General features: G+C 51.8%; 2 protein-coding genes across 2 annotated transcripts; both read right to left on the reverse strand.

The window, feature by feature from the left end:
* Positions 1-917: 917 nt before the first annotated feature.
* Positions 918-10,907, reverse strand: CATSPER4 (cation channel sperm associated 4). Its single transcript, XM_004377252.2, is given in 11 exon segments — positions 918-992; positions 1,778-1,937; positions 2,252-2,466; positions 3,256-3,430; positions 4,755-4,888; positions 5,095-5,215; positions 5,385-5,482; positions 6,497-6,598; positions 10,193-10,336; positions 10,784-10,873; positions 10,875-10,907. Coding segments are annotated over 11 exon segments (1,326 nt in total). The 3' UTR covers positions 918-938.
* Positions 10,908-12,237: 1,330 nt separating this feature from the next.
* Positions 12,238-22,536, reverse strand: CNKSR1 (connector enhancer of kinase suppressor of Ras 1). The gene is given in 22 exon segments (XM_004377085.3): positions 12,238-12,282; positions 12,284-12,499; positions 12,836-13,017; positions 13,091-13,190; positions 13,286-13,347; positions 13,507-13,580; positions 14,272-14,343; positions 14,457-14,530; positions 15,420-15,592; positions 15,982-16,012; positions 16,092-16,198; positions 16,344-16,417; positions 16,495-16,560; positions 16,640-16,746; positions 17,078-17,146; positions 17,261-17,320; positions 17,931-18,035; positions 18,116-18,157; positions 18,573-18,657; positions 19,302-19,483; positions 19,588-19,745; positions 22,485-22,536. Coding segments are annotated over 22 exon segments (2,136 nt in total).
* Between the last annotated feature and the right edge of the window lie 4,555 nt (positions 22,537-27,091).

A 27,091-nucleotide genomic window follows, 5' to 3' on the forward strand; every position in this document is an offset into this window, starting at 1 on the left:
CCCAAATAGGCTTCACAGATCCTGAGTTCCCCACCAGACTTCATTCCCTGACCATTGTCCACAAAATTTTCCTGCTTTTCTCCAGCAAGCTTCAGTACCCCAAAGCCAAGACCCACATTTGCCCCATGATGGAGTTGCCTGTACCTGCATAACTTGGTCAATGGTAACCCCATTAGACTAGGACCAGTCTCCATCTTTAGACAGGGAGGCAGAGGGTAAGGCTGTGTCTCTGGCATCAGGCAGGGGCTGCCAACCATAAGGACCAGTCTTTCTCCCCTAAAATTTAGGAACCCAAGGGCAGGAACTATATCTTTACCATTAGTCAGAAATTTTCAGGGCTGCGGATTCTCTCTCCCATGAGACTGGAAGTTCTTGAAGGCAGGCTGTGACTGTCCCATCAAACAGACAGGCTTTTAGAGGGAAGGATCCGTGTTGCCGCTCTCACCCCCACCCCCACCCCAGTCCTGGGGCAAGGTTTCCCCAAGGGGGTGGAGGGTTACCCCAGTCAGACACTAGATCTCAACACAAAACTTTATTGTCAATATACAAATGCGTGGCCCACCGACCTCGCCTTTCTCCTCTAGGTGCTTGGGTGCACCCAGTCCCCGCCCAGCTCTGGGCTAGAACTGGGGGCCAGGGATGCCCATGCTTAGGCCGAATCCTGGCTGCCTTGGCCAGCATCCTCCTTCTGGGCTCATCCTTGGTCACATCCAGCTTCCTTCTTTATCCTGACTCCTCCGGACCTGGGGGCTCGCAGGCACAGGCCCTGGAGATGCTACCACCTTCACAGCTCCAGGCCTCTCTGACCAGGTGCAAGGCCATTCAAGGGAGGGGAAGGGCTCAGGCCAGGCTCTGCCAAGCCATGCTAGGGATGCAGGAAGATGCAGCAGCTGGGTGTGTTGCATGTGTGCAGATCCCTTGGCTCCCATCCTGCCCTCTCAGTGGCTGGTCTTCTGTTTATTATGGAGTACATTTGTGGTGGATTCCTGAACCTGCAAACCAAGAGGTCTTCTTGTCAATAGCCCTACCCTGACATAGCAGACTCTCCCTTACTCCCTCCCTCCAGCCTCAAAGGCTGCCCCATCCAGGCTTCCCAGGGAAGTCCTTCATATGTCTAACTCTAGCCTGCCTACTGCCCCTCTGAGCTTGGGAGACCAGGCTGTGGGCATTCACAAGGTTACAGGTCATTCTATCCCAGTCAGACAGTATAGCAGGCAGGGAGAGAAACTAAATAATGTGGGTGTGTGCCTTTTTCTCCCCAGAAGCTTCCTCCTTTAGAAGAGGAAACAGGAGGAGGAGGCTGCTCTTATGCAGCCCAGACAGGACTCAGTTGCCCTAAGCCTTCCATTAAGCAGGAACTGAACTGGTCATACTAAGAAAGACTGGGTTTGGGGGTGCTGTTGCTGTTAGTTGTCCTCGAATCAATTCCAACTCAAGGCGACCCCATGTGTGCAGAGTAGAACTGCTCCATAGGGTTCTAAAGGCTGTGACCTTTCGAAAGCAGACCACCAGACCTCTCTTACAAGCGTCCTCTGGGAAGGCTCAAACTACCAACATTTTGGCTAGCAGTTGAGCCCTTAACCGGTTTGCACAAATTGCCCCAAAGGGTGGAACCTGATGGGAGTGGGCGGGGCCTGTTGTAGAAGGAAAGGGTGGGACTAACAGGATTGGGCAGTAACTCCAGAAAGTGGAATAGACAGAAACCTTGACTCGTGGACAGAGGCTGGGCTGGATGGGGCGGGGCCAAGTCTGATTGGGTAGAAACAGAAAGAAACACCTTTTCCATGTTAATGAGCGCAGTGATCAAATCTTGCTGGCGGTCCCGGATGTCCAAGGAGGTCCAGCTCTCCATCTGCTGGTTCAGGGACATGCCCCTGTACATCATTTCCTCTTCCTGCTCCTGGTTGAAGCGTATGGATCGTACCTCATCCACGATCCTGGGGGCGGGGCAGTGAGTGCGTCCTGAGGCTGCCGGGAGGGGGGAGGAGGGGCAGTCCTCCCTCCTCTTCCCTGGCGACCACCCCCCTCGCCCTCCTCCGCAGCCCTGTGAGATCCAGGCCGAGCTGTGCCCTCGTGTGAGATCGGGGGAATTTGAGATCTGTATTCTAACTTTCACCAATAGGCAAGTCACTTTAACTTCTTGGGTCCCGGGGTCCGCATTGTGAATGGTGAGGGCGTGAGGCCAGAAAATGGAGGCCAAGCCCAGCCCTGACTCACAGGACTAGGGTGTACCGCCCAGTACCACCCCTACGTGTTGAGCTCATCTCGGATCTGCTTGTACTGCATCAAGTTCTCCTGTATTGCCTCGAGCACCAAACAAAAGTTGTCGCACGTGGTCTCCGAGAGGTTCGACAGGGCCCCCCCGACCAGCGGCTCCTGGTGAAGGCCGGACTTCGGCAAGCGGGCGGTTATACAGTGCACCAGAGGCAGCTGGCTACCCTCGTTCTCCTCCTCCTCGTAGCCTGTCTGGGGAGGGGTTAGTGGAGTGGAGAGGGGACTCATGGTTCAGGCTGGCACCACCTCCCCCAGCCCTTTCCTGTTTGGCTTGCAGGGAGGATTTAGTCTCTTAAGGATATCAGGGTTCTAATGCCCCTCATTTCAGCCCCAACCAATCTCAGCCTCTTTACCTTGCTGTGGAAGCTAAACCTGAAACACACAAACCCTTCTCCCACTTTAAAGGGAAATTCGCAATCCCTTTCAAAACTTAGCCCCTAAACCTTACCCTGGTAAGTCCTGCCCAGCAAATTTCTAAAGTTCTACCTACTCTCAAGTCACAGGCCTCAATATCACTTTGGGAAGTACCCCTGCCCCCCAACCTTTTGGAAGCTCTACCCATGAATGAATAAGACTGTAGCTAACATTTATTGAGGGCTTACTATGGTCAAGCACTGTGCATTAACCCATGTAATCCTAACAGCCCTATGAGGTAACTACTATTCTTATTCCCATTTTACAGAAGAAGAGATCAAGGCTTAAACTGGTTAAATGACTGGAAGTCACCCAGCTGTTCAGTTTGTGGCTGCCATAGAAACATGATATCTAGGAAATCCTCATCCATCAGAAACCCCAACTGGTGAGTTGGCACTCAAGGTGGGGGGATGCTGCCTCCAGGTCTCAGGCCTGGCTTTCTCCAGGCCCCTGCCCATACACACTTGCCCTTAAGTGTGTAAGCATACACACACATTCACATATGCTCAATTCGGCATTTACACATACACTCCCTCTCCTCCCTCCTGCCCTGCCCATCCCACTCACCTCACTGACGTTTATTTGATGCTGCTGCCCTTGTTGTCCTCTCTTCATCATTAGCTCCAGGTTGGTAGTCACCACGACGACCAACAGGTTGATGCCAATGAAGGCACCAAGGGTGATGAAGATGGCAAAGTAGATGGCGCCCCCAATCTCCATTGCATACTCCCTCTTCTCCATCCTGGAGATGGCAGGCAGGGGCCCCATCACCTCCCTAGCCCCTTGAGCCTCAGTTTCCTCATCTATGAAATGGGGATAGTATCCTAACGCCTACTGGAGCTTATGTCTGCCTCACTGCTGTTGCACAGATCTAATGTGCTAGTCCTAATTGTCACAGCAGCTGCTCAGCACTGTGCACCTGCTGTGCTGCGAGATAGTGGACCAGTTCTCAAGCCTTTCCTGCAAGGTAGGGATTTGTACATCATCATGATCAAGTTTCATCTCTTAGTGCTTTATATTTTTCTTATTGTGAAAGTAATACGGACTCATTATAGAAAGATCAGAAGAAAATTATGTAGGCAAAAAAAAAAAAAATTCCCATCCACTCTTGAGTTAACCACTATTGATAGCTTGTTATAAAATCTTCCATAAAAAAATCTTCCCAGATGTTTTTCTCTCTCTCTAAATACATATAAAATAAAAGTAGGACTACTCTGTGCCAGGCTTTATGCTAAGAGATCTATATTTGTTGTTATTAGCTGCCATCGAGTCAGCCCCCAACTCATGGCGACCCCATTTATATAGATTTTCTCTGTTGATCTTCACAGAAATCCATGACATAGTTAATGCTGTAATCCCCAGTCTACAGATGAGGAGACTGAGGCTCAGAAGAGAGATGAAGTAACTTGCCCAAGGTCGCACGGCTAGTGTGGTAGAGCAAAGACTCAAAGCCCCATTCATCTTTATTCTGCAGTCTGTGATTTTTCTACTACCGACATTGTAATGGATAATGACTGGGGAAGCCCTTCACCAGCTAGGCCTCTACCTTCACATGAAGGGGGATTCACTTCCTACAGTAGACTAGAAAGTAGGGCTTAGACTTAATGGCCAAAATGACCTTGGGCAGCAGGTCTAAAAATGAATGAAATGAGACCCTGAAGTTCTAGTAGTCCAGAACGTTTTGCGGGTTCCAGTGTGGGCTAGGAGACTGCCCTATAGCCCTAGGCTCAACCACAGACTTGCTCCCTGTCCAAGGCCTAGCTAACCTAGCTCTTTAGCATGTTGGGAGGAGTCTCCATGAATAAGCTAGGGGTGACTTTGAGTGGATGGGGTTTCAAGAGGGGTAGGGTTTCCAAAAGCTGACCACAAACGTAGAGGCCCATCTCCTTTTCCCCAGTTTAAAGGTCCAGGCACCCCCTCCAGCTGGGCCATCTTCATCCCAATACCAGGAGTCCTCACTCCCATTAAGAGCCCTCTCCCTCCCCAGTTAGTTTCCCTGACCCGCAGGAGCTCCAGCCTTTCCCTGCCAGGCTGGGATGGGGGTTGCATGCTCTACTGTCACTCACTGGAAGTCACTGTAGATGTCCACCCAACCATCCTGGGTGATGCAGATGAAGAGGGTGTACAGGGCAACCTGTATGTTCTGGAAATGTTTGGGCACGAACGCACCAAAGAGTGTGACCCCAAACACGGAGAACACCTGCAGGGAGACCGAAGCCCCGCCCTGACTTCACCCAAGGGCCCTGGAGACAGGACATGCCAGTGCCATGCAAATGAACACTGCCAAGGGAATCGAGGGGATTCAGACCCACAGGCATCTCCCCTTCTCCAGACACCCCCAACCCCAATGACCCAGGGACCCTGTTCAAGGAAGAGGGGAGGCTAGAGATGGGGGAGGGCACTGACCAGCATGAAGAAGAGGATAAGGGTCATGATATTGGCCATGCCAGGCACTGACTGCACGATGACATGGATGATCCGGGCCAGGGGCTCCACCGCCATGCACACGTGCAACAGACGAAGCGCCCTGTGGCAGAGCCTCTCAGGGGTGCCCCTCAACCCTTCTCAGAACCCTCCTCCTCACTGCCCCACCACCTGCCCAGAGAGGCAGAGCTGATTACCAACTGGTAACAACCCCTCACCACACTCCCGGCTGCAGACAGGACTCCCTCTTCCCTCCAGAACTCCCAGCTCACCTGAGGGTGTAGGTGATAGGGATGACATCTAGTTCTTCAATGAAGGTAGCCAGGAGCAAGATAAAGATGATAAGGAAGTTGAGGATGTTCCAGCCGTCCTGGGGGGTGGGCCAGCCCCAGTGGGGTCTGTCAGGCCCAGCTTATGGGGGCGTCCTGGGTCTGCCCTCCCCACACCCCAAGGATGGGGGGTCCGATGTTCCTCTGGGAGCAGGGCCAGTCAGCTGCCATCCACTGCTGTTACTCGTCCTGCTGCCCCCACAGCATGCCACTGAACACACGTGAACACACTATCGCATACGTGTCAACAGCAAAGTGCAGTCTCAGAGACGCACAGTGGAGACCCTCACATCTATACAGCTAGTTCCACCTTGGAAGCTGAGCGCCCACCTTGGTTAGCACACTGCTGAAAATGGCCTTGTCCTACAGTTAGGTGACCCGAGAATGGGCACTCCAGCCAGTGTGTGGCACACACTACAATAAATAATAAAATGAAAACAAATGCTAATCAAAACATCAAGGAACACTGCTTCAGTAGCCAGTTTGAAGGCAAAATAGCTCTCAGTACAAGGAAGGGTGACGCTCAGCAGAGGCAGGCCTACGGAAAATAGCGCCTATGGCAAGCACTGAAATCGTGCCGCTGCAGGGGCATAGAGAGGGTAATGAGCGCCCAGGGGCAATCTCTAAATTGCAGCCCCCCCAACACCCCACCCAGTTTCAAGATGAATAAATATTGGTGACGTGTCGGCAGAAACACCTTCCCCCTTCTTGTCCAGCTGCTTCAGTCAGGCATCTTTCGTATTTGTGGCACCCCAGAATGTCATTCCTTGCCTAGTCTGGTACCCCCTTGGACTTGAGCCTGGCGGCAAGTGCCGCCCTCTGTCCCCCCTCGCTATGCCTCTGTGTCTACCCTGCTTGAGGAAGGATGTTGGGCCATACTGGGCTAATAGAAACTGCTCAGTGGCGCCCCCCCCTTCAGGTGGCATCCAGGACACATGCCATACCTGCCATACACATGCACACACACATCCATCCATCCACAGTTTACAGGACCAGGGGTGGGTGGACAGTCCCAGGGAGTAGGGTCAGTGGCAGGGAGGCGTACAGGGTCTCACCTTCCAGAAAATCCAGAAGCCGTTGAGCCAGCCAAGGAGAACCTCACAGATAAGGATGGTCAGCACAATGTCATCTATGGTAGAGAACAACTCATAGTGTTTCTACATGGGAGACAGAGAAAGACAGGGTGGGAGAAAGGTCAGTGGAGTGGGCCCTGGGCAAGGCCAGGGAAGACAGGATGTCTGCAGGGGAGGGAGGGAAGGGGAACAATAGTGTCCCCGGCCCATGTTACTGCTTCTTTTCATCCTTAGCATCTTCATCGCTCCCTTTGAAGTGCACTTTCCATGTATGTACCAGGTATGTACTAAAACCATACATGCATCATTTCACGTTACCATCCCCGTCACCCTACAGAGTAAATTTTTTAAATCTATTTTATTTTTGTCATTGTTGTTAAGAATATACACAGCAGAATCTATATCAATTCAACAATTTCTGCATGTACAATTCAGTGACATTGATTGCATTCTTCAAGCTGTGCAACCAATCTCTTCCTCTTTTTCCATGTTGTTCCTCCCCCATTAACATAAGCTCACTGCCCCCCTAAATTTCCTATCTAATCTTTCAAGTTGATGTTGTCAGTTTGATCCCATATAGATAGATATTAAAAAAGCACAATGCTCAGGGCAGACATTCTTTACTAGTTAAGCTAAACTATTGTTTGGTTTTAAGAGGACTTCAGGGGATATTTTTGGTTTAAGGTTTAAAGATTATCTCAGAACAATAGTTTCACAGGTGTATCCAGCCTCCATGGCTCCAGAAGTCTGGATTCTACAAGAATTTAAAATTCTGTTCTGCATTTCTTTCATTTTGATCAAAGATTCTTCTATAGAATCTTTGATCAAAATATTCAATAGTGGTAGCCAGACACCAACCATTCAGTTCTCCTGGTCTCATGGCAAATGAGGCAGTTGTTTATGGAGGCAATTAGCCACACATTACATTTCCTCCTCCGGTTTGGTCCTGACTCTCTTTCTTCCTCTGTTGCTCCAGGTGAATAGAGACAATTGTTATACCTTGAAGGAGGCCTGGTGGCGCAGTGGTTAAAGCGATCGACTGCTAACCAAAAGGTCAGTGGTTTGAAACCACCAGCGGCTCCACAGGAGAAAGATATGGCAGTCTGCCTGATACATAGTCAGTGCTCACTAAGCGTTAGCTATAAAGAAAATCAATTAGAAGCCCCATGAATTCGACCCCTATAGAGTTCCCAAATGCATCTGACCTCTTTTCACTCACTGCCACTCTCCTAGTCCATGTCCCATCATCTTTCACCTAAACATCTGCAATAAGGTCCTGCCTTATCTGTCTTCCCCTACCCTTGACCTCCTCCCTTCCATAATCCATACTGTGACAGCCAGTCTAAGTTTTCTAAAACACATTTGGTGTCACTTCCATGCTTTAAATCCTTCCCTGGCTTTCCACTGGTATCAAGATAAAAGCTGTCCTCCTCAGCATAACTTAAAGACTTTCACGATCTGACTGCTGACCATCTCTCTGAACTCATCAGCCACCACACTGGATATTTTTAAAATACTGATTTTAAATAGCACAATACATGTATATATACTTCTTGTAAAAAATTAAAGTATCAAGGATAAGATCCAAGGCTCCAGAAACTGACAGAATACCAATTGAGATGTTTCAACAAATGGATGCAGCGCTGGAGGTGCCCACTCGTCTGTGCCAAGAAATTTGGAAGACAGCTACCTAGTCAACTGACTGGAAGAGATCCATATCTGTGCCCTTTCCAAAGAAAGGTGATCCAACAGAATGCAGAAATTATCAAACAATATCATTAATATCACAGACAAGTAAAATTGTGCTGAAGATCATTCAAAAGTAGTTGCAGCAGAACATTGACAGGGAACTGCCAGAAATTCAAGCCGGATTCAGAAGAGGACATGGAACCAGGGATATCATTGCTGATGTCAGATGGATCTTGGCTGAAAGCAGACAATACCAGAAAGATGTTTACCTGTGTTTTAGTGACTATGCAAACACATTTGACTGTCTGGATCTTAACAAATTAAGGATAACATTGTGAAGAATGGGAATTCCAGAGCACTTAATTGTGCTCATGAGGAACCTGTACATAGACCAAGAGGCAATCGTTCAAACAGAACAAGGGAATACCACGTGGTTTAAAATCAGGAAAGGTGTGCATCAGGATTGTATCCTTTCACCACGCTTATTCAATCTATATGCTGAACAAATAATCAGAGAAGCTGGCCTACACAAAGAACGGGGCATCAGGATTGGAGGAAGATTCATTAACAACCTGCAATATGCAGATGATACCTTGCTTGCTGAAAGCAAAGAGGGCTGGCTTGAAGCACTTGCTGATGAAGATCAAAGACCACAGCCTTCAGTATGGATTACATCTCAAATTAAAGAAAACAAAAATTCTCACAACTGGACCAATAAGCAACGTCATGATAAACGGAGGAAAAGATTGAAGTTGTCAAGGATTCATTTTACTTGGATCCACAATCAACACCCATGGAAGCAGCAGTCAAGAAATCAAACTTCGTGTTGCGTGGGGCAAATCTGCTGCAAAAGACCTTTTTAAAGTGCTAAAAAGCAAAGATGTCACCTTGAGGACTACAGTGCGCCTAATCCAAGCCATGTTATTTCAATTGCCTCATATGCGTGGGAAAACAGGATTAATAAACAAGGAAAACTGAAGAAGAATAGATGCCTTTGAATTATAGTGTTGGTGAAGAATACTGAATATATCAGAGACTGCCAGAAGAACGAACAGATCTGTTTTGGAAGAAGTACAGCCAGAATGTTCCTTAGAAGCAATGATGGCAAGACTCCATCTCATATACTTCGGACATATTTTCAGAAGGGACCAGTCCCTGGAAAAGGGCATCATGCTTGGTAACGTAGAGGAGCAAAAGAGAGGAAGACCCTCAACAAGATGGGCTGACACAGAGTCTGCAACAACGGGCTCAAGCATAGCAACGATTGTGAGGATAACTCAGGACTGGGCAGTGTTTTGTTCTATTGTACATAGGATTGCTATGAGTCAGAACTGACTCATTGGCACCTAACAACAACAACAACACTTTAAGCTGGATGTGCAGGACTGTCTCATGTGCTGTCTCTTTTGCCTAAAACACTCTTCCCCACCCTCTTTGCCTGGCCAACTCCTACTCATCTTTTACTCTCAGTTTAAAGCATCGCTTTCTCCAGTAATCCTTCCATGACCACCCAGAGGAGGTTGGAATCCCTTCTTTAAGCTCCCACATACTCTGTGTGATACTCAGGCATTTGTAATGACATGCTTGCATCTGTCTGAGACAGGAACTGGGTCTGTTGTGCTCATCCTGGAATGCTGACACCCAGCACAATGCCTGGCACAGAGCGATTCTTTGTTGACGTCTGTTAATGAAAATTGGATACCATTCCCCAGGAGGCACCCATCTGCCTGCCTCTGCTCACACCATTCCTCTCTTACCCTTCCTCTACAAATCGACTGTATCTCTCAAAGCCAGAATCCAGAGGCCCCTCCACCATGAAGTCTTTCTTGGTCTCCTTCTAGAACCCCAGAAGGTCAGAGCTGACAGTCCTTGAAGAGCATCCAATCAACATCATAGACAGATAAGGAGCCTGAGACTAAGAGAGGGAAGTGCCTTGCCTCAGGCCTTCCAGCGGAGTCAGAGGGGGCGGAGGTCAGGCTGCTGTCCCACCTGGCGGAGGACGGAGTTGGTGCGGATAGCGATGGTGATGGCGTTGACCACCAGCAGCAGGGCCAGCAGCAGCTGGAAGGCTGGGTGTCGGAGCAGCTGCTTTACATATATGCGCGTGATGAACTCATGCATGTCCCAGGCATCCTGGGAGAGGGCAGGGGACCTTTCTTTAGGCAGGCGTCACCGTAGGAGGCCTCTGCCTGGACATTGCTCTCAGTGAATGGGGATCCCTGGGGAGGCCACTCTAGGGGGGAAGTTGCCTGAGAGGGGATCATGGAATGGGGGCATCAGTATAGAGGTCAGTATCTAAACAGCTTCTAAAAGTGGGTCACTGCTGGGGTTCTTTCTGGGGGTCATTGCAAGGAAGTTTCTTTTGGGGTCTCTACTGATAGATGACTATGGGAGTCATATGGGGACCCTGTGGGGGCGCTGCCAGGTGGTTACTAATATATTGTGCAGTGGAGGTCACTGCTGGGGAGGTTCTTCTAGGGGAACGTTAAGAGGGCAGGGGGACAGGGTCACCATCCCATGGGCACAGCTGTAGAAGGGTCAGAGGGGATCACTGCAGGCCCAGCTCTGTCCCGCCCTTACCACGTTACTAGTGATGTCCCGGCGATTGATGAGCACTTGCTCCTTTGGCTGGGTGTAGGGCTCCTGTGGGGTACTCTGCAGGGGTGAGGAGAAGGCCCATCAGTGCAGCTGCTGCTCCTCCCATACTCCACCCTACCCCAGGGTGCCCAGCTCCAGCGGTGGAGCTAGGCTAGAGCCACCTACTAGGATGGACAAAGGTTTGATGTTGATAGTGCCTGTCCATTGCTGCCACCAGATTTTTTGGCTGTTATTCATAGCTGCTCAGTCTCCTACTCTTCAAAGAAATTTCATTCCAAGCGGCCTAGTGCCCCCTCGTGGTGATATCATAGAGGCTTCTGTGACCTCCAGCTCCACATTCTACCAAGGAATTCCAACCCTGAGAGAAGCTCCTCACACCGCCTCCCTCTATACCCCATAGAGGAAGCCAGAGACACTGAGGGGATGTGCTGAGGTCAGAGTCAGAGGCTGATGGGAGCAGGTCAGGTCTCCTGCGCTGCGCAGCATGAACGATGGAGGCACGGGAGTGTGTCCCTGCTCTGGGTTCAGGAGTTGGAGGTGAGGCTAGGCTAAGGGGAGAAGAGAAAGGTCTCTCGCCCAGAGCCTAACTTGCGCCCCTCCTCACCAGTTACCGCAACCCACTAGCCCAGCCTCCAGGGCTGCCCAGCATGCCCTCCGTACACAGCATCTCTGGGCATTGGCACCCTTCCCAATGTGAACCTTAGTTTCTCCATCACTCTATGACCCTGGGGATGTGGATAAGAGTACCCTCTGGCCTCTGAGGGCTGCAAAGAGATGAACATGGATAGAAGGCCTCACCAGCCATGGATCCACAGTCCATCCTCCAGGCAGGTCTGGAGTGCCAGGGACAAAGCCCAGGCCAAAGGGATGCGCAGTGGGCCAGTTACCTACCCTTTGGCCGAGAGTTTTCACTCCAGTCTGATAGCTTTTCATTCTAGTCCCCTCAAGGGAACAGAATCCTGATTGTAATATGGAAATCAAAGGCATGTGGAGATTCATTTTAGAGAAATTGACTTTATTTGGTTGAAAAGTGTCTCTGCGTAAACTGAAGAATACCTGTGGAGCTCTGGTTTGGGGGAGGGAGAACCGCAGAGGGGCTGAGGAGGGCAGGTTTATGTCCCCACAAGTTAGAGGATGAGTGGGAGCGAGTCTCTTTTAGCCCAGGCTTCCTGCTCCCTCTTTGGCAAGGGAGGAGAGAGTGGCACAAAACTCTTTTTTTTTTTACCCCACCCCAGGGGGATGAGCGGGTTAGCTTGGGGTGAAACCATGGACTAGCGCTATTTCCAGCCTCAAACACAGCCCAGGGATGCTCTGTCCTAGACAGGTGAGAGCCACATATCAGAGGCTGGGGGTTGAGGTGGTTCTCAGGGTCAGAGGTCAAGAGGTCAGAAGTTGTTCTTTGGGTTGGAGGCAGGAGATGAGAGTGTTCCTCAGGGTCAGAGGTCAGGAGGTTTGAGGTTGTTCTTTGGGGTCAGGGGGCAGGAGATGGGAGTGCTCCTCAGGGTCAGAGTGGGAGGACTGTTCTCTGGAGTCAGAGGTCAGGACCTGAAAGCTGCCCTCAGCCTGCACCACTCCCCAGGTTCCCAGGCCATCTGAGTACAGCTCCTGGTTCTGCTCCTTCCATTGTCGGAACTTCTCTCCAGTCAGCTCTGGGTCTCCAAGCACTTCCTCCAGGACCTGCAGCTCCTGCAGCTTTGCCTGTGAGGGGAATAGGTGCTAAGGGGCCATGACCACCCAGGAAGGAGGGCAGAGCCCAAGCCCAGAGCTAACCCTGGAATCCTGTGTCTAGAACCCAGCATCTGGCCCAGTCTAGCCCAGATCTTTGAATCTAGAGCCTAGCGCAGGGAGCCTAGGTGAAAGTTCAGATTCCAACTCAGAACCTAGAACCTGGCCTGTCCACAGCTGAAACCAGACTGGAGCATGGAGCCTAGAGCTGAGCCTGGGGTGCAAAGCCCAGGATGGAGCTGGGAGCTAGGAAGCAAAGCCTGAAGCCCAGAGCCCAGCCCCTTGCCATGCCCAGTGCCCCCAGCCGACCTTGAGTGTGCTCTGTAGCACCCGCACCCGGTGCACTCGCTCATTGAGCTGGGGTTCTCGGTTACGCCGCATGAAGGAGCTCCGCCATTGCTCATGGGTGAGAGGTTGTGGCTGGCCCAAAAGGGACACACCACCTTGCCTCAGCCCCCGTACCATTCCTTCCAGTGCCCCTTCACCACTGTCTGTGGGGAGAGGAAGCAGGATGAGAGTGTGTCCACGCTAGCCCCCATCCCAGCTCCCAACCCAGCATAGTACCTGTTGGAGGGCTGAAGGAAGTCTGTGGGCTGCCCTGCATGGGGGTGGCTGCAGGTGATGTGTCTCCACGGAGGGGGCTACAGGCTTGGGCTGGGCTGGGCTGCAGGCAGGGTGGAAGGAGAGGAGGGTATTAGACTGAGTTCCACACCCTGCTATTCACCCAACACCACCTACCCCTACAAGCCCGCTACTCACTGAGGCTGAGTGGGACCCAGCCTCATCATCAGGGTCTTCTGCTTCTGTCTCACTGTAGCAGTCTGGCATGGAAAGAGCAGTTGGGGAACCCATTAAGTCTCATAGGGTTTTAGGGGGCCAAGCTAGGGTTAGGGTAGCTAAGTTCTCGGCCCCCAACCCAGGAAAAATGGAAATTCAGGTGAGACTCGGGTTCCCTTTACCCACCCCTGTGAGATACCCACCTTCCTCTCGGGGTTGGGGGGCCTGGCCTGGAAACTGGTACTTGGAAATGCAGGTAATGAGATGGCGCACCCACCTGTGGAGGAGCAAGTGGGTCTCAGGGAGAGACTGGAACTGCAGTCATCAGTTTCCACTTACTGAGGCCTACTGTAGCTCTGGTGGCACAGTAGTTAAGAGCTCGGCTGCTAACCAAAAGGTCGGCAGTTCAAACCCACTAGTCACTTCTTGGAAACCCTATGGGACAGCTCTCCTCTGTCCTACAGGCTCACTATGAATTGGAATCAACTTGATGGCAACAGGTTTGCTGGGTTTACTGTGTGCCAAAGGAGCCCTGGTGGCACAACGGTTAAGCGCTTGGTTGTGAACCGAAAGGTTGGCAGTTCGAACCCACCCAGCTGCTGCGCAGAAGAAAGACCTGGTGGTCTGCTCCCATGAAGATAATCTAGAAAACCCTATGAAGCAGTTCTGCTCTTCACATGGGGTGAAGTTCTTCTCAGTCACATGGGGTCACTATGAGTGGAAAATCACTGGAAGGTACCTAACAACAACAACAGTGTATGCCAGAGGCCTATCACTTACATCATCTTCTAATTTAATCCTCAGAGCAACTCTGAGAAGTAGGGACTTTTATTATCCCACTTTCTAGACAAGGAAACTGGGGCTAAGAAAGGTGAGTGCCTTGACCAACTATCAGACCGACTTGTGGGAGCCCAGGCTCCCAAGCGCTCAGAGGTTCGTAGTTGGGGTAGGGGAGGGGGGGTACCCACATGCTCAGATCCTCCAGGGTATCAGCAGCGAAGATGAAGGGTTTGTACACATCGTGGGTGAGCTGAAACACACTGCCGGGGGACAGAGGGGCCATGCTCAGCCTGGGTGTGCCTCCCCAGCACCCAGAGAAGCTGGACTGGGAATCCTAGCCCCATCCCCTAGCCGTTCACACCGTAGGACTTACTATTTTTTCTTCTGATCCTGTCCACTTTCCAGGCTGTAGTTGGAGACATTGATGAGGCCCTCGGCCTTCTCATCCTGGGGGAATCACAGCATAAAGGTCAGCTGGGAACCCCAATATCCTTGAGACCCACTCAGCTCCTTAGTTGCCCAAGGGGGCAGGGAGGTGAGAGGGAGTGTTCTGGGCTCTCTAACCATAGTCTCTCAGTGCCTGGGGCTCAGGCAGGAATCGGGGGTAGGGACGGAGGTGTGGCCAAGGGGTGCCTCTGAGCCAAGAAAGGAAAGCACAAAGATACACAGAGAAACAGCCAAGAAAGAGGGACTTGCTCATGCCTTTGTTCCTTCAATAGAAGGAAGCTGCTCATACCATTGAGATTTGCAAATGCTGTTCCCCCTTCCTGAGGGAGGAGAGTTTCTTTCCCCTCTTTCCATTTAACTAACCCCCAGGCGTCACTTTCTCAGGAAACCTTTTTGACTCCTCAGGGTGGACTGGGCATCCCTGCTGGGCTCCTACATGTGCCTAAGCTTTTCCTTCGTCATAGCATGTGTCCCCTACATTGTCCCCGACTGTGTATTCATCCCCCTCCCCTACCAGCCTCTAAGTTCTAGAATAGCAGGGACTGTCCAGTTCTTCCTGGTGTCCCCAGTGCCCAGCCCAGAGCTGGGTACAGAGTAGGTACTGAAATGTTTGTTGAATGAATACATGATTAAATGAATAGCAAATCACCAGGATGGACAGAACAGAAGAAGAAGTAGTCAGAATAAAAATGATTCTTTCTTATGCCTCCTGAGATACCCTTTACAAACTGCTTTGACACATTGTTATCTCACTCCGAGGAGTATCCCTAGCTTACAGATGGGAACACTGGGGCCCACCTGTGACCACAGATGGGAGTGGGTGGTGGAATTGGGACAGGAACTAGGGCCTGAGGTGACTTGTTTGCTTACCTGGGAGGGAGGATCTCACCTGGGGCTGACGGTACCAGTAGAGTGTGTGTCTTTTGAGCACAAACCAGCAGCGGCGCCAGCGTGCGCCCATGAAGCCGCTGGGCACCTTGCGCAGCAGCAGCCAGCCATCGCAGTCAGGCTGGCCCAGCTCCCGGCATGACACCCGCCGGCGGCTCAGCCGTGTCGCCACCCCTGCACAGCACACCACACCACACCACAGCCAGGTCAGTGAGGGGCTGAAAGGTGTCCTGTACCCCTAAACCTGCTCCCTTGCCCCCCAGGAGCATCCCCAAGTGATCAGAATGTTACATGTATTATTTTTGGGGTGAGGGTAACTCTTCCCATTTTAGAGGTGAGGAAACTGAAGATCAGAGAGGATAAGCCATTGGCTCAACGTCACAGAGCTGGCCCAGGCTGGGAGCCCAGGCCTGTCTGACCCCAGTGACAGAGCTGTTTCCAGGTCAGGCTGTGTGTGAAGTGGGTGTGTGAAGTGTGTATGTGCGGGGGGCTGGACCAGTCCTGTAAAGATACCTAAGAGCTCCTCTATATGGGGACCCCATCCAGTCAGGTGCATTTCATACCTTTTGATTTCTTCCGATCAGGAACAGGACTCTGGAAGGACAATAACGAGATCAGAGAAGAGTCTAGGGCCAGAGCCCCATAACGTTCCTTGCTGAGCCCCTGAGCTTACCTTGTCAGGGTGTCCTGGGGGCTTCGGAGTCTCTGCTGTCTCTGCCAGGAGTGTGGCTGGGGGCGTAGGGGGGATGGGCACAGGCTTAGGGTCAAGGGAGGCAGAGTCTGTCAGGAAGGAAGAAGAGAGGGAGAAGGTCCTGAGCTCAGTGTCAGGACCCAGGGAGGGGTCAAGGTTGAGAGGTCAGAGCCAGGCAGCCCAGATGCCTTGCCTGGGACACTGCCACCTGGTGGCGTAGGGCCCTGAAATTACCTGCCCAGGCAGGGTTGGGCCCAGGACTTGGGCTCGAAGTCAGGTCGAAGGCGAAGACTTCCTCTGACAGGGCCCTGGGGAGAGCAAAGGGAGATGAGATGCGCCAGTGGTTCCCCCACTGGGACACCCACCCAGGGACAGAGCCTATTACCTGGGAGACAGTGGGGCCAGAGCCAGTGACTGGATCCTCAGACACGGAGAGTCCAGGACCTGAGGAACAACCAGAAATGAGGTGATGGAGCTGACAAGAGGTGTCCGAAAGCAGACCGGGGTGGGGTGGGGGTAGCTGGGGGACAGGTACCTGTGGTGGGGTCTCCGGCACTGGGACCCTCTTCAGCACTAGGCTGGCCCCGGCTGGCTCTCGCAGCAGCTCCCTTACCACATTCTTATGGGGCCAGCCCACCTGGGGGACAGGCAGAGGCAGCGCAGAGACACTGGGCTGGCATCAAGCTGGGCAGGAGGCTCCAAAGCAACCCAGCAACTTTCCCCCTCACACTCAGAGCTTGCTCTCAGCCTCCTGCCTCTGCCCAACCTTACTCCTCCTTCAGGAAGCCCACATGAGCCCTTCCCCTTGGCTCTGCCAAGCCATTCTGGCCTACTGAGCTGGTTCATCTCATGGAAGGCAGCTCCCACAACCCTGGTCTCCCAGCAGAACCCTTGGTTCCCTCACCGCCCCAGTCCTGCGTTCTCCACCCTCTGCCCCCCACCGCCATGAACCTCTCTGCCTCACTCACCACCACCTGATCGTTGATCTGGACAACCTCATCTCCAGGCAGGATCTGCAGCCAGGAGTTGGTGGGGACCTGGTGTAGGAAACAGGGTTCTGAAAGAGTCGGCTGTTCTGGGGCCTGAAGCTGGCTTGGTTGGCAGGAAAGAAGGTCTGGGGGTGGGCAGCTGAGAAGGGGGTGGGCTCTCACCTGGGTGCCCACTTGAGACACAAAGTGAAGACAGTTGCTGGTGGTATGGATTTCCAGGCCCTGCACAGAGGTGGAAGCTGTATCACCAAGGGCTCAGGGCAGTAGGGCCAGCAGGCAAGACCCCTGCTGGGCACCATGACTCTTAGGTAGGCTGAGCTGGGGAAAGAGCTGGCTCCAATTTGGCCCTGCCCCAGCTTGCTGTAACTCAGGGTTTGCTACTCTTTTCTGGGCCTTTGCCTCTTCCTCCAAGGGCCAGAGGGAAGCGGGGGTTAGTGATTTCTGCGGCACCAGATACTTAGCAACTTTCCTGAAGGGATAAGCATGGACAGGGGCAGGACAGGGCAGGGCTGGGGGCTCTGGTTTCCCCAACTGGTCAAAGATTAAAGCAGATGAAAGGCTCCTGCCATCTCCCCTAACTTGCCCTCTGAGCCCTGGCCAGGCCTGTGTTCTGGGGCTGGAATGTGCCACCCGAGACCATGCTGCTCAGGATTGGGAAGGTGCTGAATGATGATGAGCCCAGTTAAGTCCTCTGGGCCTCCACTTTAACATCTGTACAAAAAAGGCTTTTCAGCCATAACAATCAAGGCTGCTGTAGAATCCTGGAACAGTATTTCAGAGCCCAGACCAGGCTACTGGGGTCAGAGTTGACAGTTCAGAGATCAGGTCTCACCGAAGGATCGTCCAACTGCACCTGCTCTAGCACGGCCCTCTGCTCCAGCAACTCCTCGGGGCTGCAGCTCAGGATGTGGCGGCAGATCCCGGCCACGTGGCAGCACTGGGAGAGGGAAAGCAGGGTGTCCAGCCTGAGTCCAGTCCCCTTGCAGCCCCCACTCCCTTTCCACCTCCCAGACTCACGATTCTCAGGACTCGGCTCTCCTTCTCAGCCGCTGGGCAATCCTGGAAGCAGAGTGAGAGAGCAGAGGCTGCTCTGAGTAAGGGGGACAGCCTCTTCCTGAGGAAAAAATGGGGTTCCCTATAGTCCCCCTCACTCCCCCTTCTCTGGCCCCCTCCCAGAACTACAGGGCCTCTGAGCTTTGGCCTCCGGGTTTCATCCCGCTGTGACCAGGCCCCCAGAAGTCACATGCCTTTCCCTCCCACCCACTTCTGGGAGTCAAACAACCCAGGCTTCCCCTGCTAGCTGGGGGACCCCATGCCACCACCGCCCTGTACCCAGTGGCTGGGCTTCCTCTCTTCCTGCCCTTGCCTCGTCCCAGCCGTCACACCTGATCCTATGCTGATTCACAGGTTATAAAAAGCTCTAGCCTGATTTGGTCTCTCCAGCCTGGGCCAAGCTGGCTCCTGGATCCCCTACCTCCTGCAAGGCCTGGCCCAGCTCCCCGCACAACTCCCCAATCTCTTGGCAGGATGAGAAGTCATTGAAGTGGGAGAAGAGGTATCTGGCAGGGGCACAGACAGAGCAGTGGTTAAGGGACTGTGCTTAACAATAAAGTCACTTCACCACTTAGAGCTGTTTACTCATCTGAGACTTGGGGGTAATGCCTGCTCTGAGGGGTTGTGGTTTGGATTCAAGAAGATGGTTGACACCTCTCTATAGCCTAGCACAAGACTTACTTGTCAAGTGCCCACTATATGCCAAGCACTGTTCTAGGCACCGAGGAGACAAACATTAAACCCAATTACTTCAATAATGATTTAATTCCAAATGCAGCGAGTGTTATAAAGTATAGGGAGCTCTGAGAGTATATAACAGGGAAAGTTTCCCTGAGGAGGTGACATTTGAGCTGGGACCTGTAGGATGAGCAGAAGTAGCCAGTGAAGGGGTTGGGGGAAGCACTCTGGCAATGGCTGTTGATATGATGGTTTTGATCATAAGCTGGAGGGTACCGAGGCATCCAAGCATCCCTGCATAGACAGTGCAGTGCTGAGGGTGCCCCCTCTTTGCCCTGCTCTGCCACCTCTGGACAAGAGCCAAGCTCTGTCTTTCCCTCCCAGGCCGTTCATCACCATGGAGGAAACCAAGGATGAGAAGGGCCCCCATCAGTCAGTCACCCCGACTTGGGCCAAGAGGAGCCTGCAGTACCTGTTGAGCCAGAAGAGGAGGTTATGAGCCTCATGCACCAGCTCCACAGCCGTGCTAAGGACATCGGCAGGGGTCTCAGCACAGGCCCCCAGACGGCCTTCGACTAAGCTCTGGAAGGTGTGGGTCGCCACCAGCAGTCCCTCTGTTAGGCTCTGTAGGTTGTCTGTCTGCAGTCCAGAGCTCTGTGCCAGTGAGGGGGAAGGTCACCACCCTGGCAGTGCCTATCGCCCGTCAGCAACCCCCAGGATAGTGGATGCTGTAGCCAATGCAGCCACCACTCACTCACCAGGGCCCGGAGCTGTTCCACCCCATCCAGGATGAGCTCTTGGTGGCCCAGAGGCCACACAGCCAGAGCTTCGAGGCTGCGGGGGCACAGCTGGAGCAGGTACTTGCCCGGCAGCTCCCAGTCCTCAAAGGGATAGTCCTGCAGGGAATCATCAAGGCCTGGAGGGAGAGGAGGGGTCAGCATGGAGGGGGCAGGGAATGTCACAACCTCTCGGGCCAGTTCTTCACCCCTGCAAAGCCCTTTCCCTTCCATCTGCTCCTAATGACAACCCTGAGCCCCAGGCTGTGTTCTACTCATTTCAGAGATGAGGTCACTGAATTGAGAAGTAGGATAGTATAGGGTAGTGGTTCTCAAAGGGTGGTCCCCACACTAGCAGCATCCGCCTCACCAGGGAACTTATCAGAAATGCAAATTCTTGCGCTCTACCTCAGACTTGCTGAATCAGAAACTCTGGGGATGGGGCCCAGCTGTCTGTGTTTTAAGAAATGCTCCGGGTGATTCTGATGCTCACTCAAGCCTGAGGACTACTGATATAGGGGACAAGAGCATGGGCTGTGGAGTCAGGGAGACTTGAGCGCTAGTACTTGAGCAAGTAATTTAATTGTTCTGTGCCTCAGCTAAATAGGGATAATAAAAGCACCTACCTTCTAATCATGTGAGGATAAATTGCATGACACATGTCAAGCCCTTGGCCATTCCCTGGTTCATAGTAGACAGTCAATGGCAGCAATCATATTATTATTGCCAGACTCTTTGCCATGACCTACAAGGCCCTGTAAGATCCGGCCACTGCCTGCCTCTTCAGCCTCATCTCCTGGCCCAGCCCCACAAACACAACACTTCAGGCCCAGAGCACTAACTTCTTGTAGCTCCTGGAAAGTTCCCTTTTGCCTCAGGGTCCTCACCTACGCTATTCTTTTTGCCTGGACTGCTGTTCTAACTCCTTCATTCCCTTCTTCATCTTCCCCCTCCAGGAAGCCTTCCATGACTCGCAGGCTAGGTCGGGGGCCTCTCGCTTCCATAGCCCCCTGCACTTGCTATGCCGTATTATGACTGCCTGGCTGAGTATTGGCCTCTCCCAACTTATCAGGAGCTCTTCAAGGACCAGGCCTTGAATAACTATTCATCCCTGACCTGCAGTGCCCAGCCCGCGCCTAGGACCAGGTAAATCAAACCATTGGCATCGAGTTGATTCAGACTCATAGCGACCCTATAGGACAGGGTAGAACTGCCCCATAGGATGTCCAACGCTATAATCTTTATGGAAGCAGACTGTCACATCTTTCTCCCACGGAGTGGCTGGTAGTTTCAAACCGCCAACCTTTTGGTTAGCAGTTGATTGTTTAACCACTACACCACCAGGGCTCCCTGGTACAAGGTAGACACTCAGAAAATAAGAGTAGCATCTGCTGAGTACCTACTATGTGCTAGGGAAAGTTTTAAGGGCTTTACACATATTAACATATTTCATCGTCACCACATCTCTGCGAAGTAGGGACTATTATCCCTATTTTACAGATGGGAAAATTGAAATACAGGGAGGCTAAGTAGCTTGCTCACTCTTGAAGGAATTCTCCCCATCCCGAGTCAGCCTCCTTCACTAGGGAATGGGTGTGTGCCCAATAGCTCTCCCTCATGCTGGTGTGGCATTAGGCACACTGGATTGGGAGTTTAGAACCTGTCACTTCCTGGCTATGGGCCCTCCAGCAACTACCTTTCCACGGACAGTGAAGGTGTTGGACTACCTCCCTCCCAGCAGAGCCCAATACTGAGCTGCACATTCTTTGGGCTTTGTCTCATTCTGTCCACTCCCTGAGGTCAGAGTTGCCTTTCCCATTTCATGGATAAGGAAACTGAGACCTATGGTCACAGAGCTGATAAGTGGCAGAACTGGGCCTGGAACCCAGCCTGGGAGTCTGACTCCAGCCATAAAACCTGCCCTTATTGGGGGTGGTCACCCTGAGCCTGCCCCCAGCACTCCAGCTGCCTCCTCTGAGAGGGATGTCCTCACTCACCCTGCTCCCAGCTGACGTCAGAAGGACCTCACTTCTCTGAGTCTGTCTGCAGTTTAGGCCGTTTCCCATCCATTTTGGGGGCTGGCTGAGCCTGGGGACCGCATCGGCTGCCCTGACTGGGGCCCTAGGTGGGGGGGTGTCAGTCGCTTCTGTTTTCTCTTGTTGGAGAGCCTCAGGGTGAGGAGAGGGGAAACAACACCAGGTCCGGTCCTATTCCAAAGCCTCTGAGCAAATCACTTCCTGGCTCTGTGTGTTGTTTCCTCCTCTGAAAAATGGATTTAATAAGAGCCTACTGGACCCTGGGGGAGGAGCCCTGGTAGTGTAGGGGTTAAGCACTCGGTTAAAAGGTCCGCGGTTCGAACTCAGCAGACCGCTCCACGGAGAAAGATGTGGAAGTGGCGGTGGGCTTCAGTAAAGATACACAGCCTTGGAAACCTTGTGGGGCGGTTCTACTCTGTCCTATAGGGTGGGTCACTATGAGTCGGAATTGACTCGACAGCAATAGGTTTGGTTTTGGTTTGGGGCCCTGGGGATCCGGGAAGATGAAGGAGATAATGTGGGCGTGGGCCGCGCTGGGGCCTCCCTGTTTCCATTACACAAGCGCCGCCTCCCCATCCCCACCCTGGTGGCCTCTTGGGATGCTGGGGAGATAGAGGACCCCCTTCTGGGCCCTTGGGCCCTGCAAGGTCATCTCGTCCGTTCCTCTGCTTAGCACAGTACCTGGTACCTGGCAGACGCTCTATAAATATTTGTTGTTTGACTAACCGACTGACAGACTCAGCAGGTCATTTTTCCTTTTCCTCTTCCTACCCCTCTCCCCTGGCCGGCTGGCGCCCCACACTTCCCTCCCCCTAAGCCCAGCTCTACCCCAGTCCCACCCACCTCTTAGCCAAGCTGCCACCTTCCCGGGGGTCCAGGTCGCTACCGGCTCCATGGCCGAGCCCCGCAGCTCCGATCGGTGTCCTCTCGGTCCCGCCCGCGCAGGAATTTCCGCTCCCAGAGCCAGGTCCGGTAGGGGCCGGGGCGGATCCGCCGCATACCTGGGCCCACGTGGCCAGCCAGGTGCGGCACTGGCCAGCCACTGGCCCCTAGCCTGCCCATCAGCGGAGAGAACCCGCCTCCCCACTCCCGCCCCGCCCTTCAGGCGTCCTGTGCTCAAGCAGCTGAGCGCCCAGCCCAAGGGGCGGTGCCACAGGCAAGTCACCTGGCGACCTCAGAGTCGACCTAGGATCCTGCCCAAAACCGTCTTCAAATCACAGGGTGGGCCCCTGACCCCCAGGCTCTTAGGCAAGGGTCAGAAAGATAAGCGCTGAGTGCAGCAACAAAGCACAGAGGTTAGGGAGCCAGACCCCTGGGTGCAAGTTTCAGCTCTGCGGCTTGTTAGCTGTGTGACCTTGGGCTAAACCTAACCTCAGTGCATCAGTATCCTTGCCTGTAAAATGGGTATAATAGCCCCTACTCCAAGAGGGCTGCTGTACAGTACCTGAGTTAACAGCTCTGAAACCTTTAGAACAGGGTTTTTAAATCCTCTTTTATTTTTCACCATGGACTCCTTTGACAGTTTGGTGAATTTCTCAGAGTAATGCTTTTAAAAGCATAACAGAAAATGCTTACAAGGAGCACAATTATTATAAATACACATTTAAATACACAAATTTATGATTAGTAATGTGTTCATTAACATTAAACAACAAGACTAGTAAATTGAAGTTAAATTTTTCTGAAGGCTGTTGTTGCTCAGCTTGAAGAAGAACATTAAATTGTGGGGTGGTCTTTGACTCACCTCCTTCCACATATTGATCAGAAGACAACTAAAGATAGGGAGTGCAGGAGAGCAGTGCAGAAGCCTGGGTCACTGGTGTGAGTACAAGCAAATTCCCCATTTGGTCACTGAAGCTTACTGGGTGCAGAGTTGCCCACCATGGCCAGCTACATCACAGGAGTGTCTGAAACAGAAAGACTGCGATCAGGTGCGATTTAGTAGTGGGTTGATAATGATGATTTCAAAGTAGTAATGAGCGTAAACAACATTTTGAAATACTTGCAATAACTACAATTTGATATGAAAATACTTGTGATTTCTAGTGGTGACAAAGTCACAGATACTAATACTTCAATCCATAATTGAAGAAAATGGTAGTTTCAGTTAGAAGTTAGTGAATATAAAGATAGAATTGTTTTCCCATCCAAGTTTATGGGCCCCCTGAATTGTTAATCCTAGTTTGACCCCTCATCTTAAAAGCTGCCACTCCTCTATCAATCTGTCATACTGTGGTGGCTTGTGTTACTATGATGCTGGAAATATGCCATCAGTATTTCAAATACCAGCAAGGTCACCCATGGTGGATGGGTTTCAGCAGTTTTCAGACTAAGACTAGGAAGAAAGGCCTGGTGATCTATTTCTGAAAATTAGCCAATGAAAACATTATGGATCACAACAGAACACTGTCTGACACACTTCCTTGGGACATGTCATCAAGAACGAGCAATCACTGGAGAAGGACATCATGTTTAGTGAAGTAAAGGGCCAATGAGGGCATTGGTGAGACTCTTGGTGAGATGGATTGGTACAATAACCGCAACAATGGACTCAAATATGCTGGTGATTGTGACGATGATGCAGGGACGGGCAGCATTTCATTCTGTTGTACAAGGTCACCAAGAGTTGGAGCTGATTCAATGGCAACTGCTAACAACAACAACGTCTTAGAACAATGTCTGACACACACTAAGTGTTGCAGTTAGCACCATCATCATCATCATCCCAGGCCTGAAGACTCCCAGGATTATGAAATCAGAAGAAATCAGTCCTACATTCACTTGCTATGTGACTGAGCCCAACCCCTACACCTCTCTGAACCTGTTTCTTCCTCTCTAAAAGGGAATATCTACATCTTAGGCCTGTGAGAACATCACCTAGATCTTAGGGCTGCAAGAACATCCTTTTAAGTACTTTGAAATCTGTAATGCAGGGTTGTTGTTGGTTGCTGTTGAGTTGATTCCGATGCATGGTGACCCCATATGTGCAGAGCGGGGCTGCTCCATAGTTTCCAAGGCTGTGACCTTTCAGAAGCAGATCACCAGGCCTGTCTTTTGAGGCACCGCTTGGTGGGTTTGAACTGCCAACCTTTCGGTTAGTAGTTGAGCACTTAACTCTTTGTGCCACACAGTCTCCTATAATGTGGGTTTAATATTATTGATATTATTGTTATCTGAGTTAATATTGTTTTAATTGTATGAGGAGAGGTCTGGGAGCCTTCCCAGAGCTGGCCCCTCCCACCGTATCACCTACTTTGAAATCTCTCCCAAGGCTCCAACACCAGGCCTTCAAAGCCCGTCATGATCTTGCCCGTAACCTGAGACCTGAAGTCTGAATTTGGCCCACAGAAAGCCCATGCAGTGTGTTTTGGTTGTGAACATTTAATAACTGGTTGTGATAATCATTTCACATATGAATTGAGATCTCCAGCTTCTCTGGAACTTTGTCCTCTGTGGAGACCCTCCTCACCTTCACACATGGCATCATCAAACAGCTCATGTGGATCAGCAGCTGCTTCCTTCAAGTGGGACTTGAGCTCTCCAGTCCCACAGACCTGGCCTCCTCATTTGTGAGCCAGCAGGCTCCACAAGTGCAAGACCCTCTCACCTTACGGCTTCATCCTTCACTTCATGTCCTCATACCCTGCACTGTCCCTTGAACACTCCTTCAAGCTACATCCTCCTTTAACATCCTTGCCTCTTTGTACAACAGCCTCCCTGCAGTACTCTGGGGAAACCCGACACATTCTGTCTCCCCCACTCTAACTTAATCAAATACCCACCAGGCCCTAAGCTGGCACCAGATACTGAGATGAGAACCCAGTCAGTCCCTGCCTTCTCTGAACTCACAATCCTGTAAGTGAGAAACAGGCAAGAATTCACCACCACTCATTTATACTCACTATCCCTCCAAAACAGTTGGGGGCCTAATAAGCACAATAGTGCCTTCACTCTGCACCCAGTACCTGGCGGTGCCAGACACTTAGAAGCTCAGTAAATGGCAGCTTCTGTTTTAAAGGGTTTTATGAATTTGCAAAAGTTACACATATTTGTTGTAAACATGCCAAAAGTAACAGAATGGTATAACGTGAAAGTAGGATATGCCCTTTTCCCAGCATGCTCCTATCCTGCTCCCCAGAGGGGTCCACTGTTAAGTTTTCTGGGTGTCCTTCCATTCTCTACCTGTGCAGATACTCTACATACTGTTCTGCGAATTGCTTTTTCCCATTTTATGAGATAGTCGATAACAAATGAAATAATAAAGTGCTTAGAACAATGCCCAGCCCAGTCAGCTACTATTTTTTAAAATACCACAGATGGCTTTCTTAATCGGTATACAGATTTACCTTTTTGTTGTTTTTGGTTGCACAATAGCCATAAAATGAATGACGCATAAGCTAGTCCGTCATTCGCCTACCATTAGGCACTAAGGCCATTTTCAGATTTTTACCACTGCACAGAATAAACGCCCTTGTACGTGTTATCTTTGCCCAACTGTACCAGTACATCTGTAGGACAGACTCCTAGAAGTGAAATTCCCAGGCCAAAGGTGCACACATTTTACACACACTCTTTCATTGAGTCTTAATAACTTCAAGAGATATTGTTGTCCCTAAGTTGAGAGCAGGGAAAAGATGGAAGTGTCCCTATGGGAACTTGATCTTGGAGAGAGGGGTGGTTGATTTAACAGGAGCCACCAAGTGGAAAAGGCATGTGCTGTGTGGAGGGGTTCATAAAGCACCCTCCCCCTCCTTTGCTGAGAGCTGACTGGCGGGCACCCTATCATCTGAGGTAGGAGAAGGGCCCAGGCTGGGGCTTGGGGAGGCCCTCCCAGTACCTGGTCTGGACCTGCATCTCCTGAGCACTGCTGAGGCCTGCCTCCCCTGTAGCTGGGGGAGGTGCTGCTGCTCAGGCCTGATGCTGATCTCTCCTGACAGCTGCTCCTGAGGCTGGCAGGGCGGGCAGGGGGGTGGGGGGAAGGGACTGGATTTAAAGGTTCAGTTGCCCCACCCCCTGCCAGACCTGGGTGGGCAGGCGCTGGTGAGCATCTTCTGAGGGCATGGGTCCCACGATGGGTGGAGGTCAGGGATCTCAGTACCCTGAGCTCTAATCCTTGGCACCATGAACGCCACTGCTCCTCAAGCCCACCCTCACCCCACAGGCCACCAGGAAGACCAGTGTCCCCCACCATGCGATTTCGATGCCTGACCCCAGGCTACTTCCGAGTGCTACAGGTAAGTACCCCCAACCACTGGCTTCTGGCACCACTAACCCCCTTCCTCTCTCCCCCTACCATGGCTAAGTTGCAACCCCCACAGCCAGGCTGGCACGTTCCCTGCCGCCTGAGCAGCCAGGGCCCAGATAGGCAGTGAAGCGAGAGGGATTGGGGTGGAATCTCCCTGAGGCACCAGCGGTGTCCCTGTCTCTTTACCCAGCTGTACCTTCTCAGC

Source organism: Trichechus manatus, unplaced genomic scaffold (genome assembly GCF_000243295.1).
Source record: "Trichechus manatus latirostris isolate Lorelei unplaced genomic scaffold, TriManLat1.0 scaffold00048, whole genome shotgun sequence".
Classification (NCBI taxonomy): domain Eukaryota; kingdom Metazoa; phylum Chordata; class Mammalia; order Sirenia; family Trichechidae; genus Trichechus; species Trichechus manatus.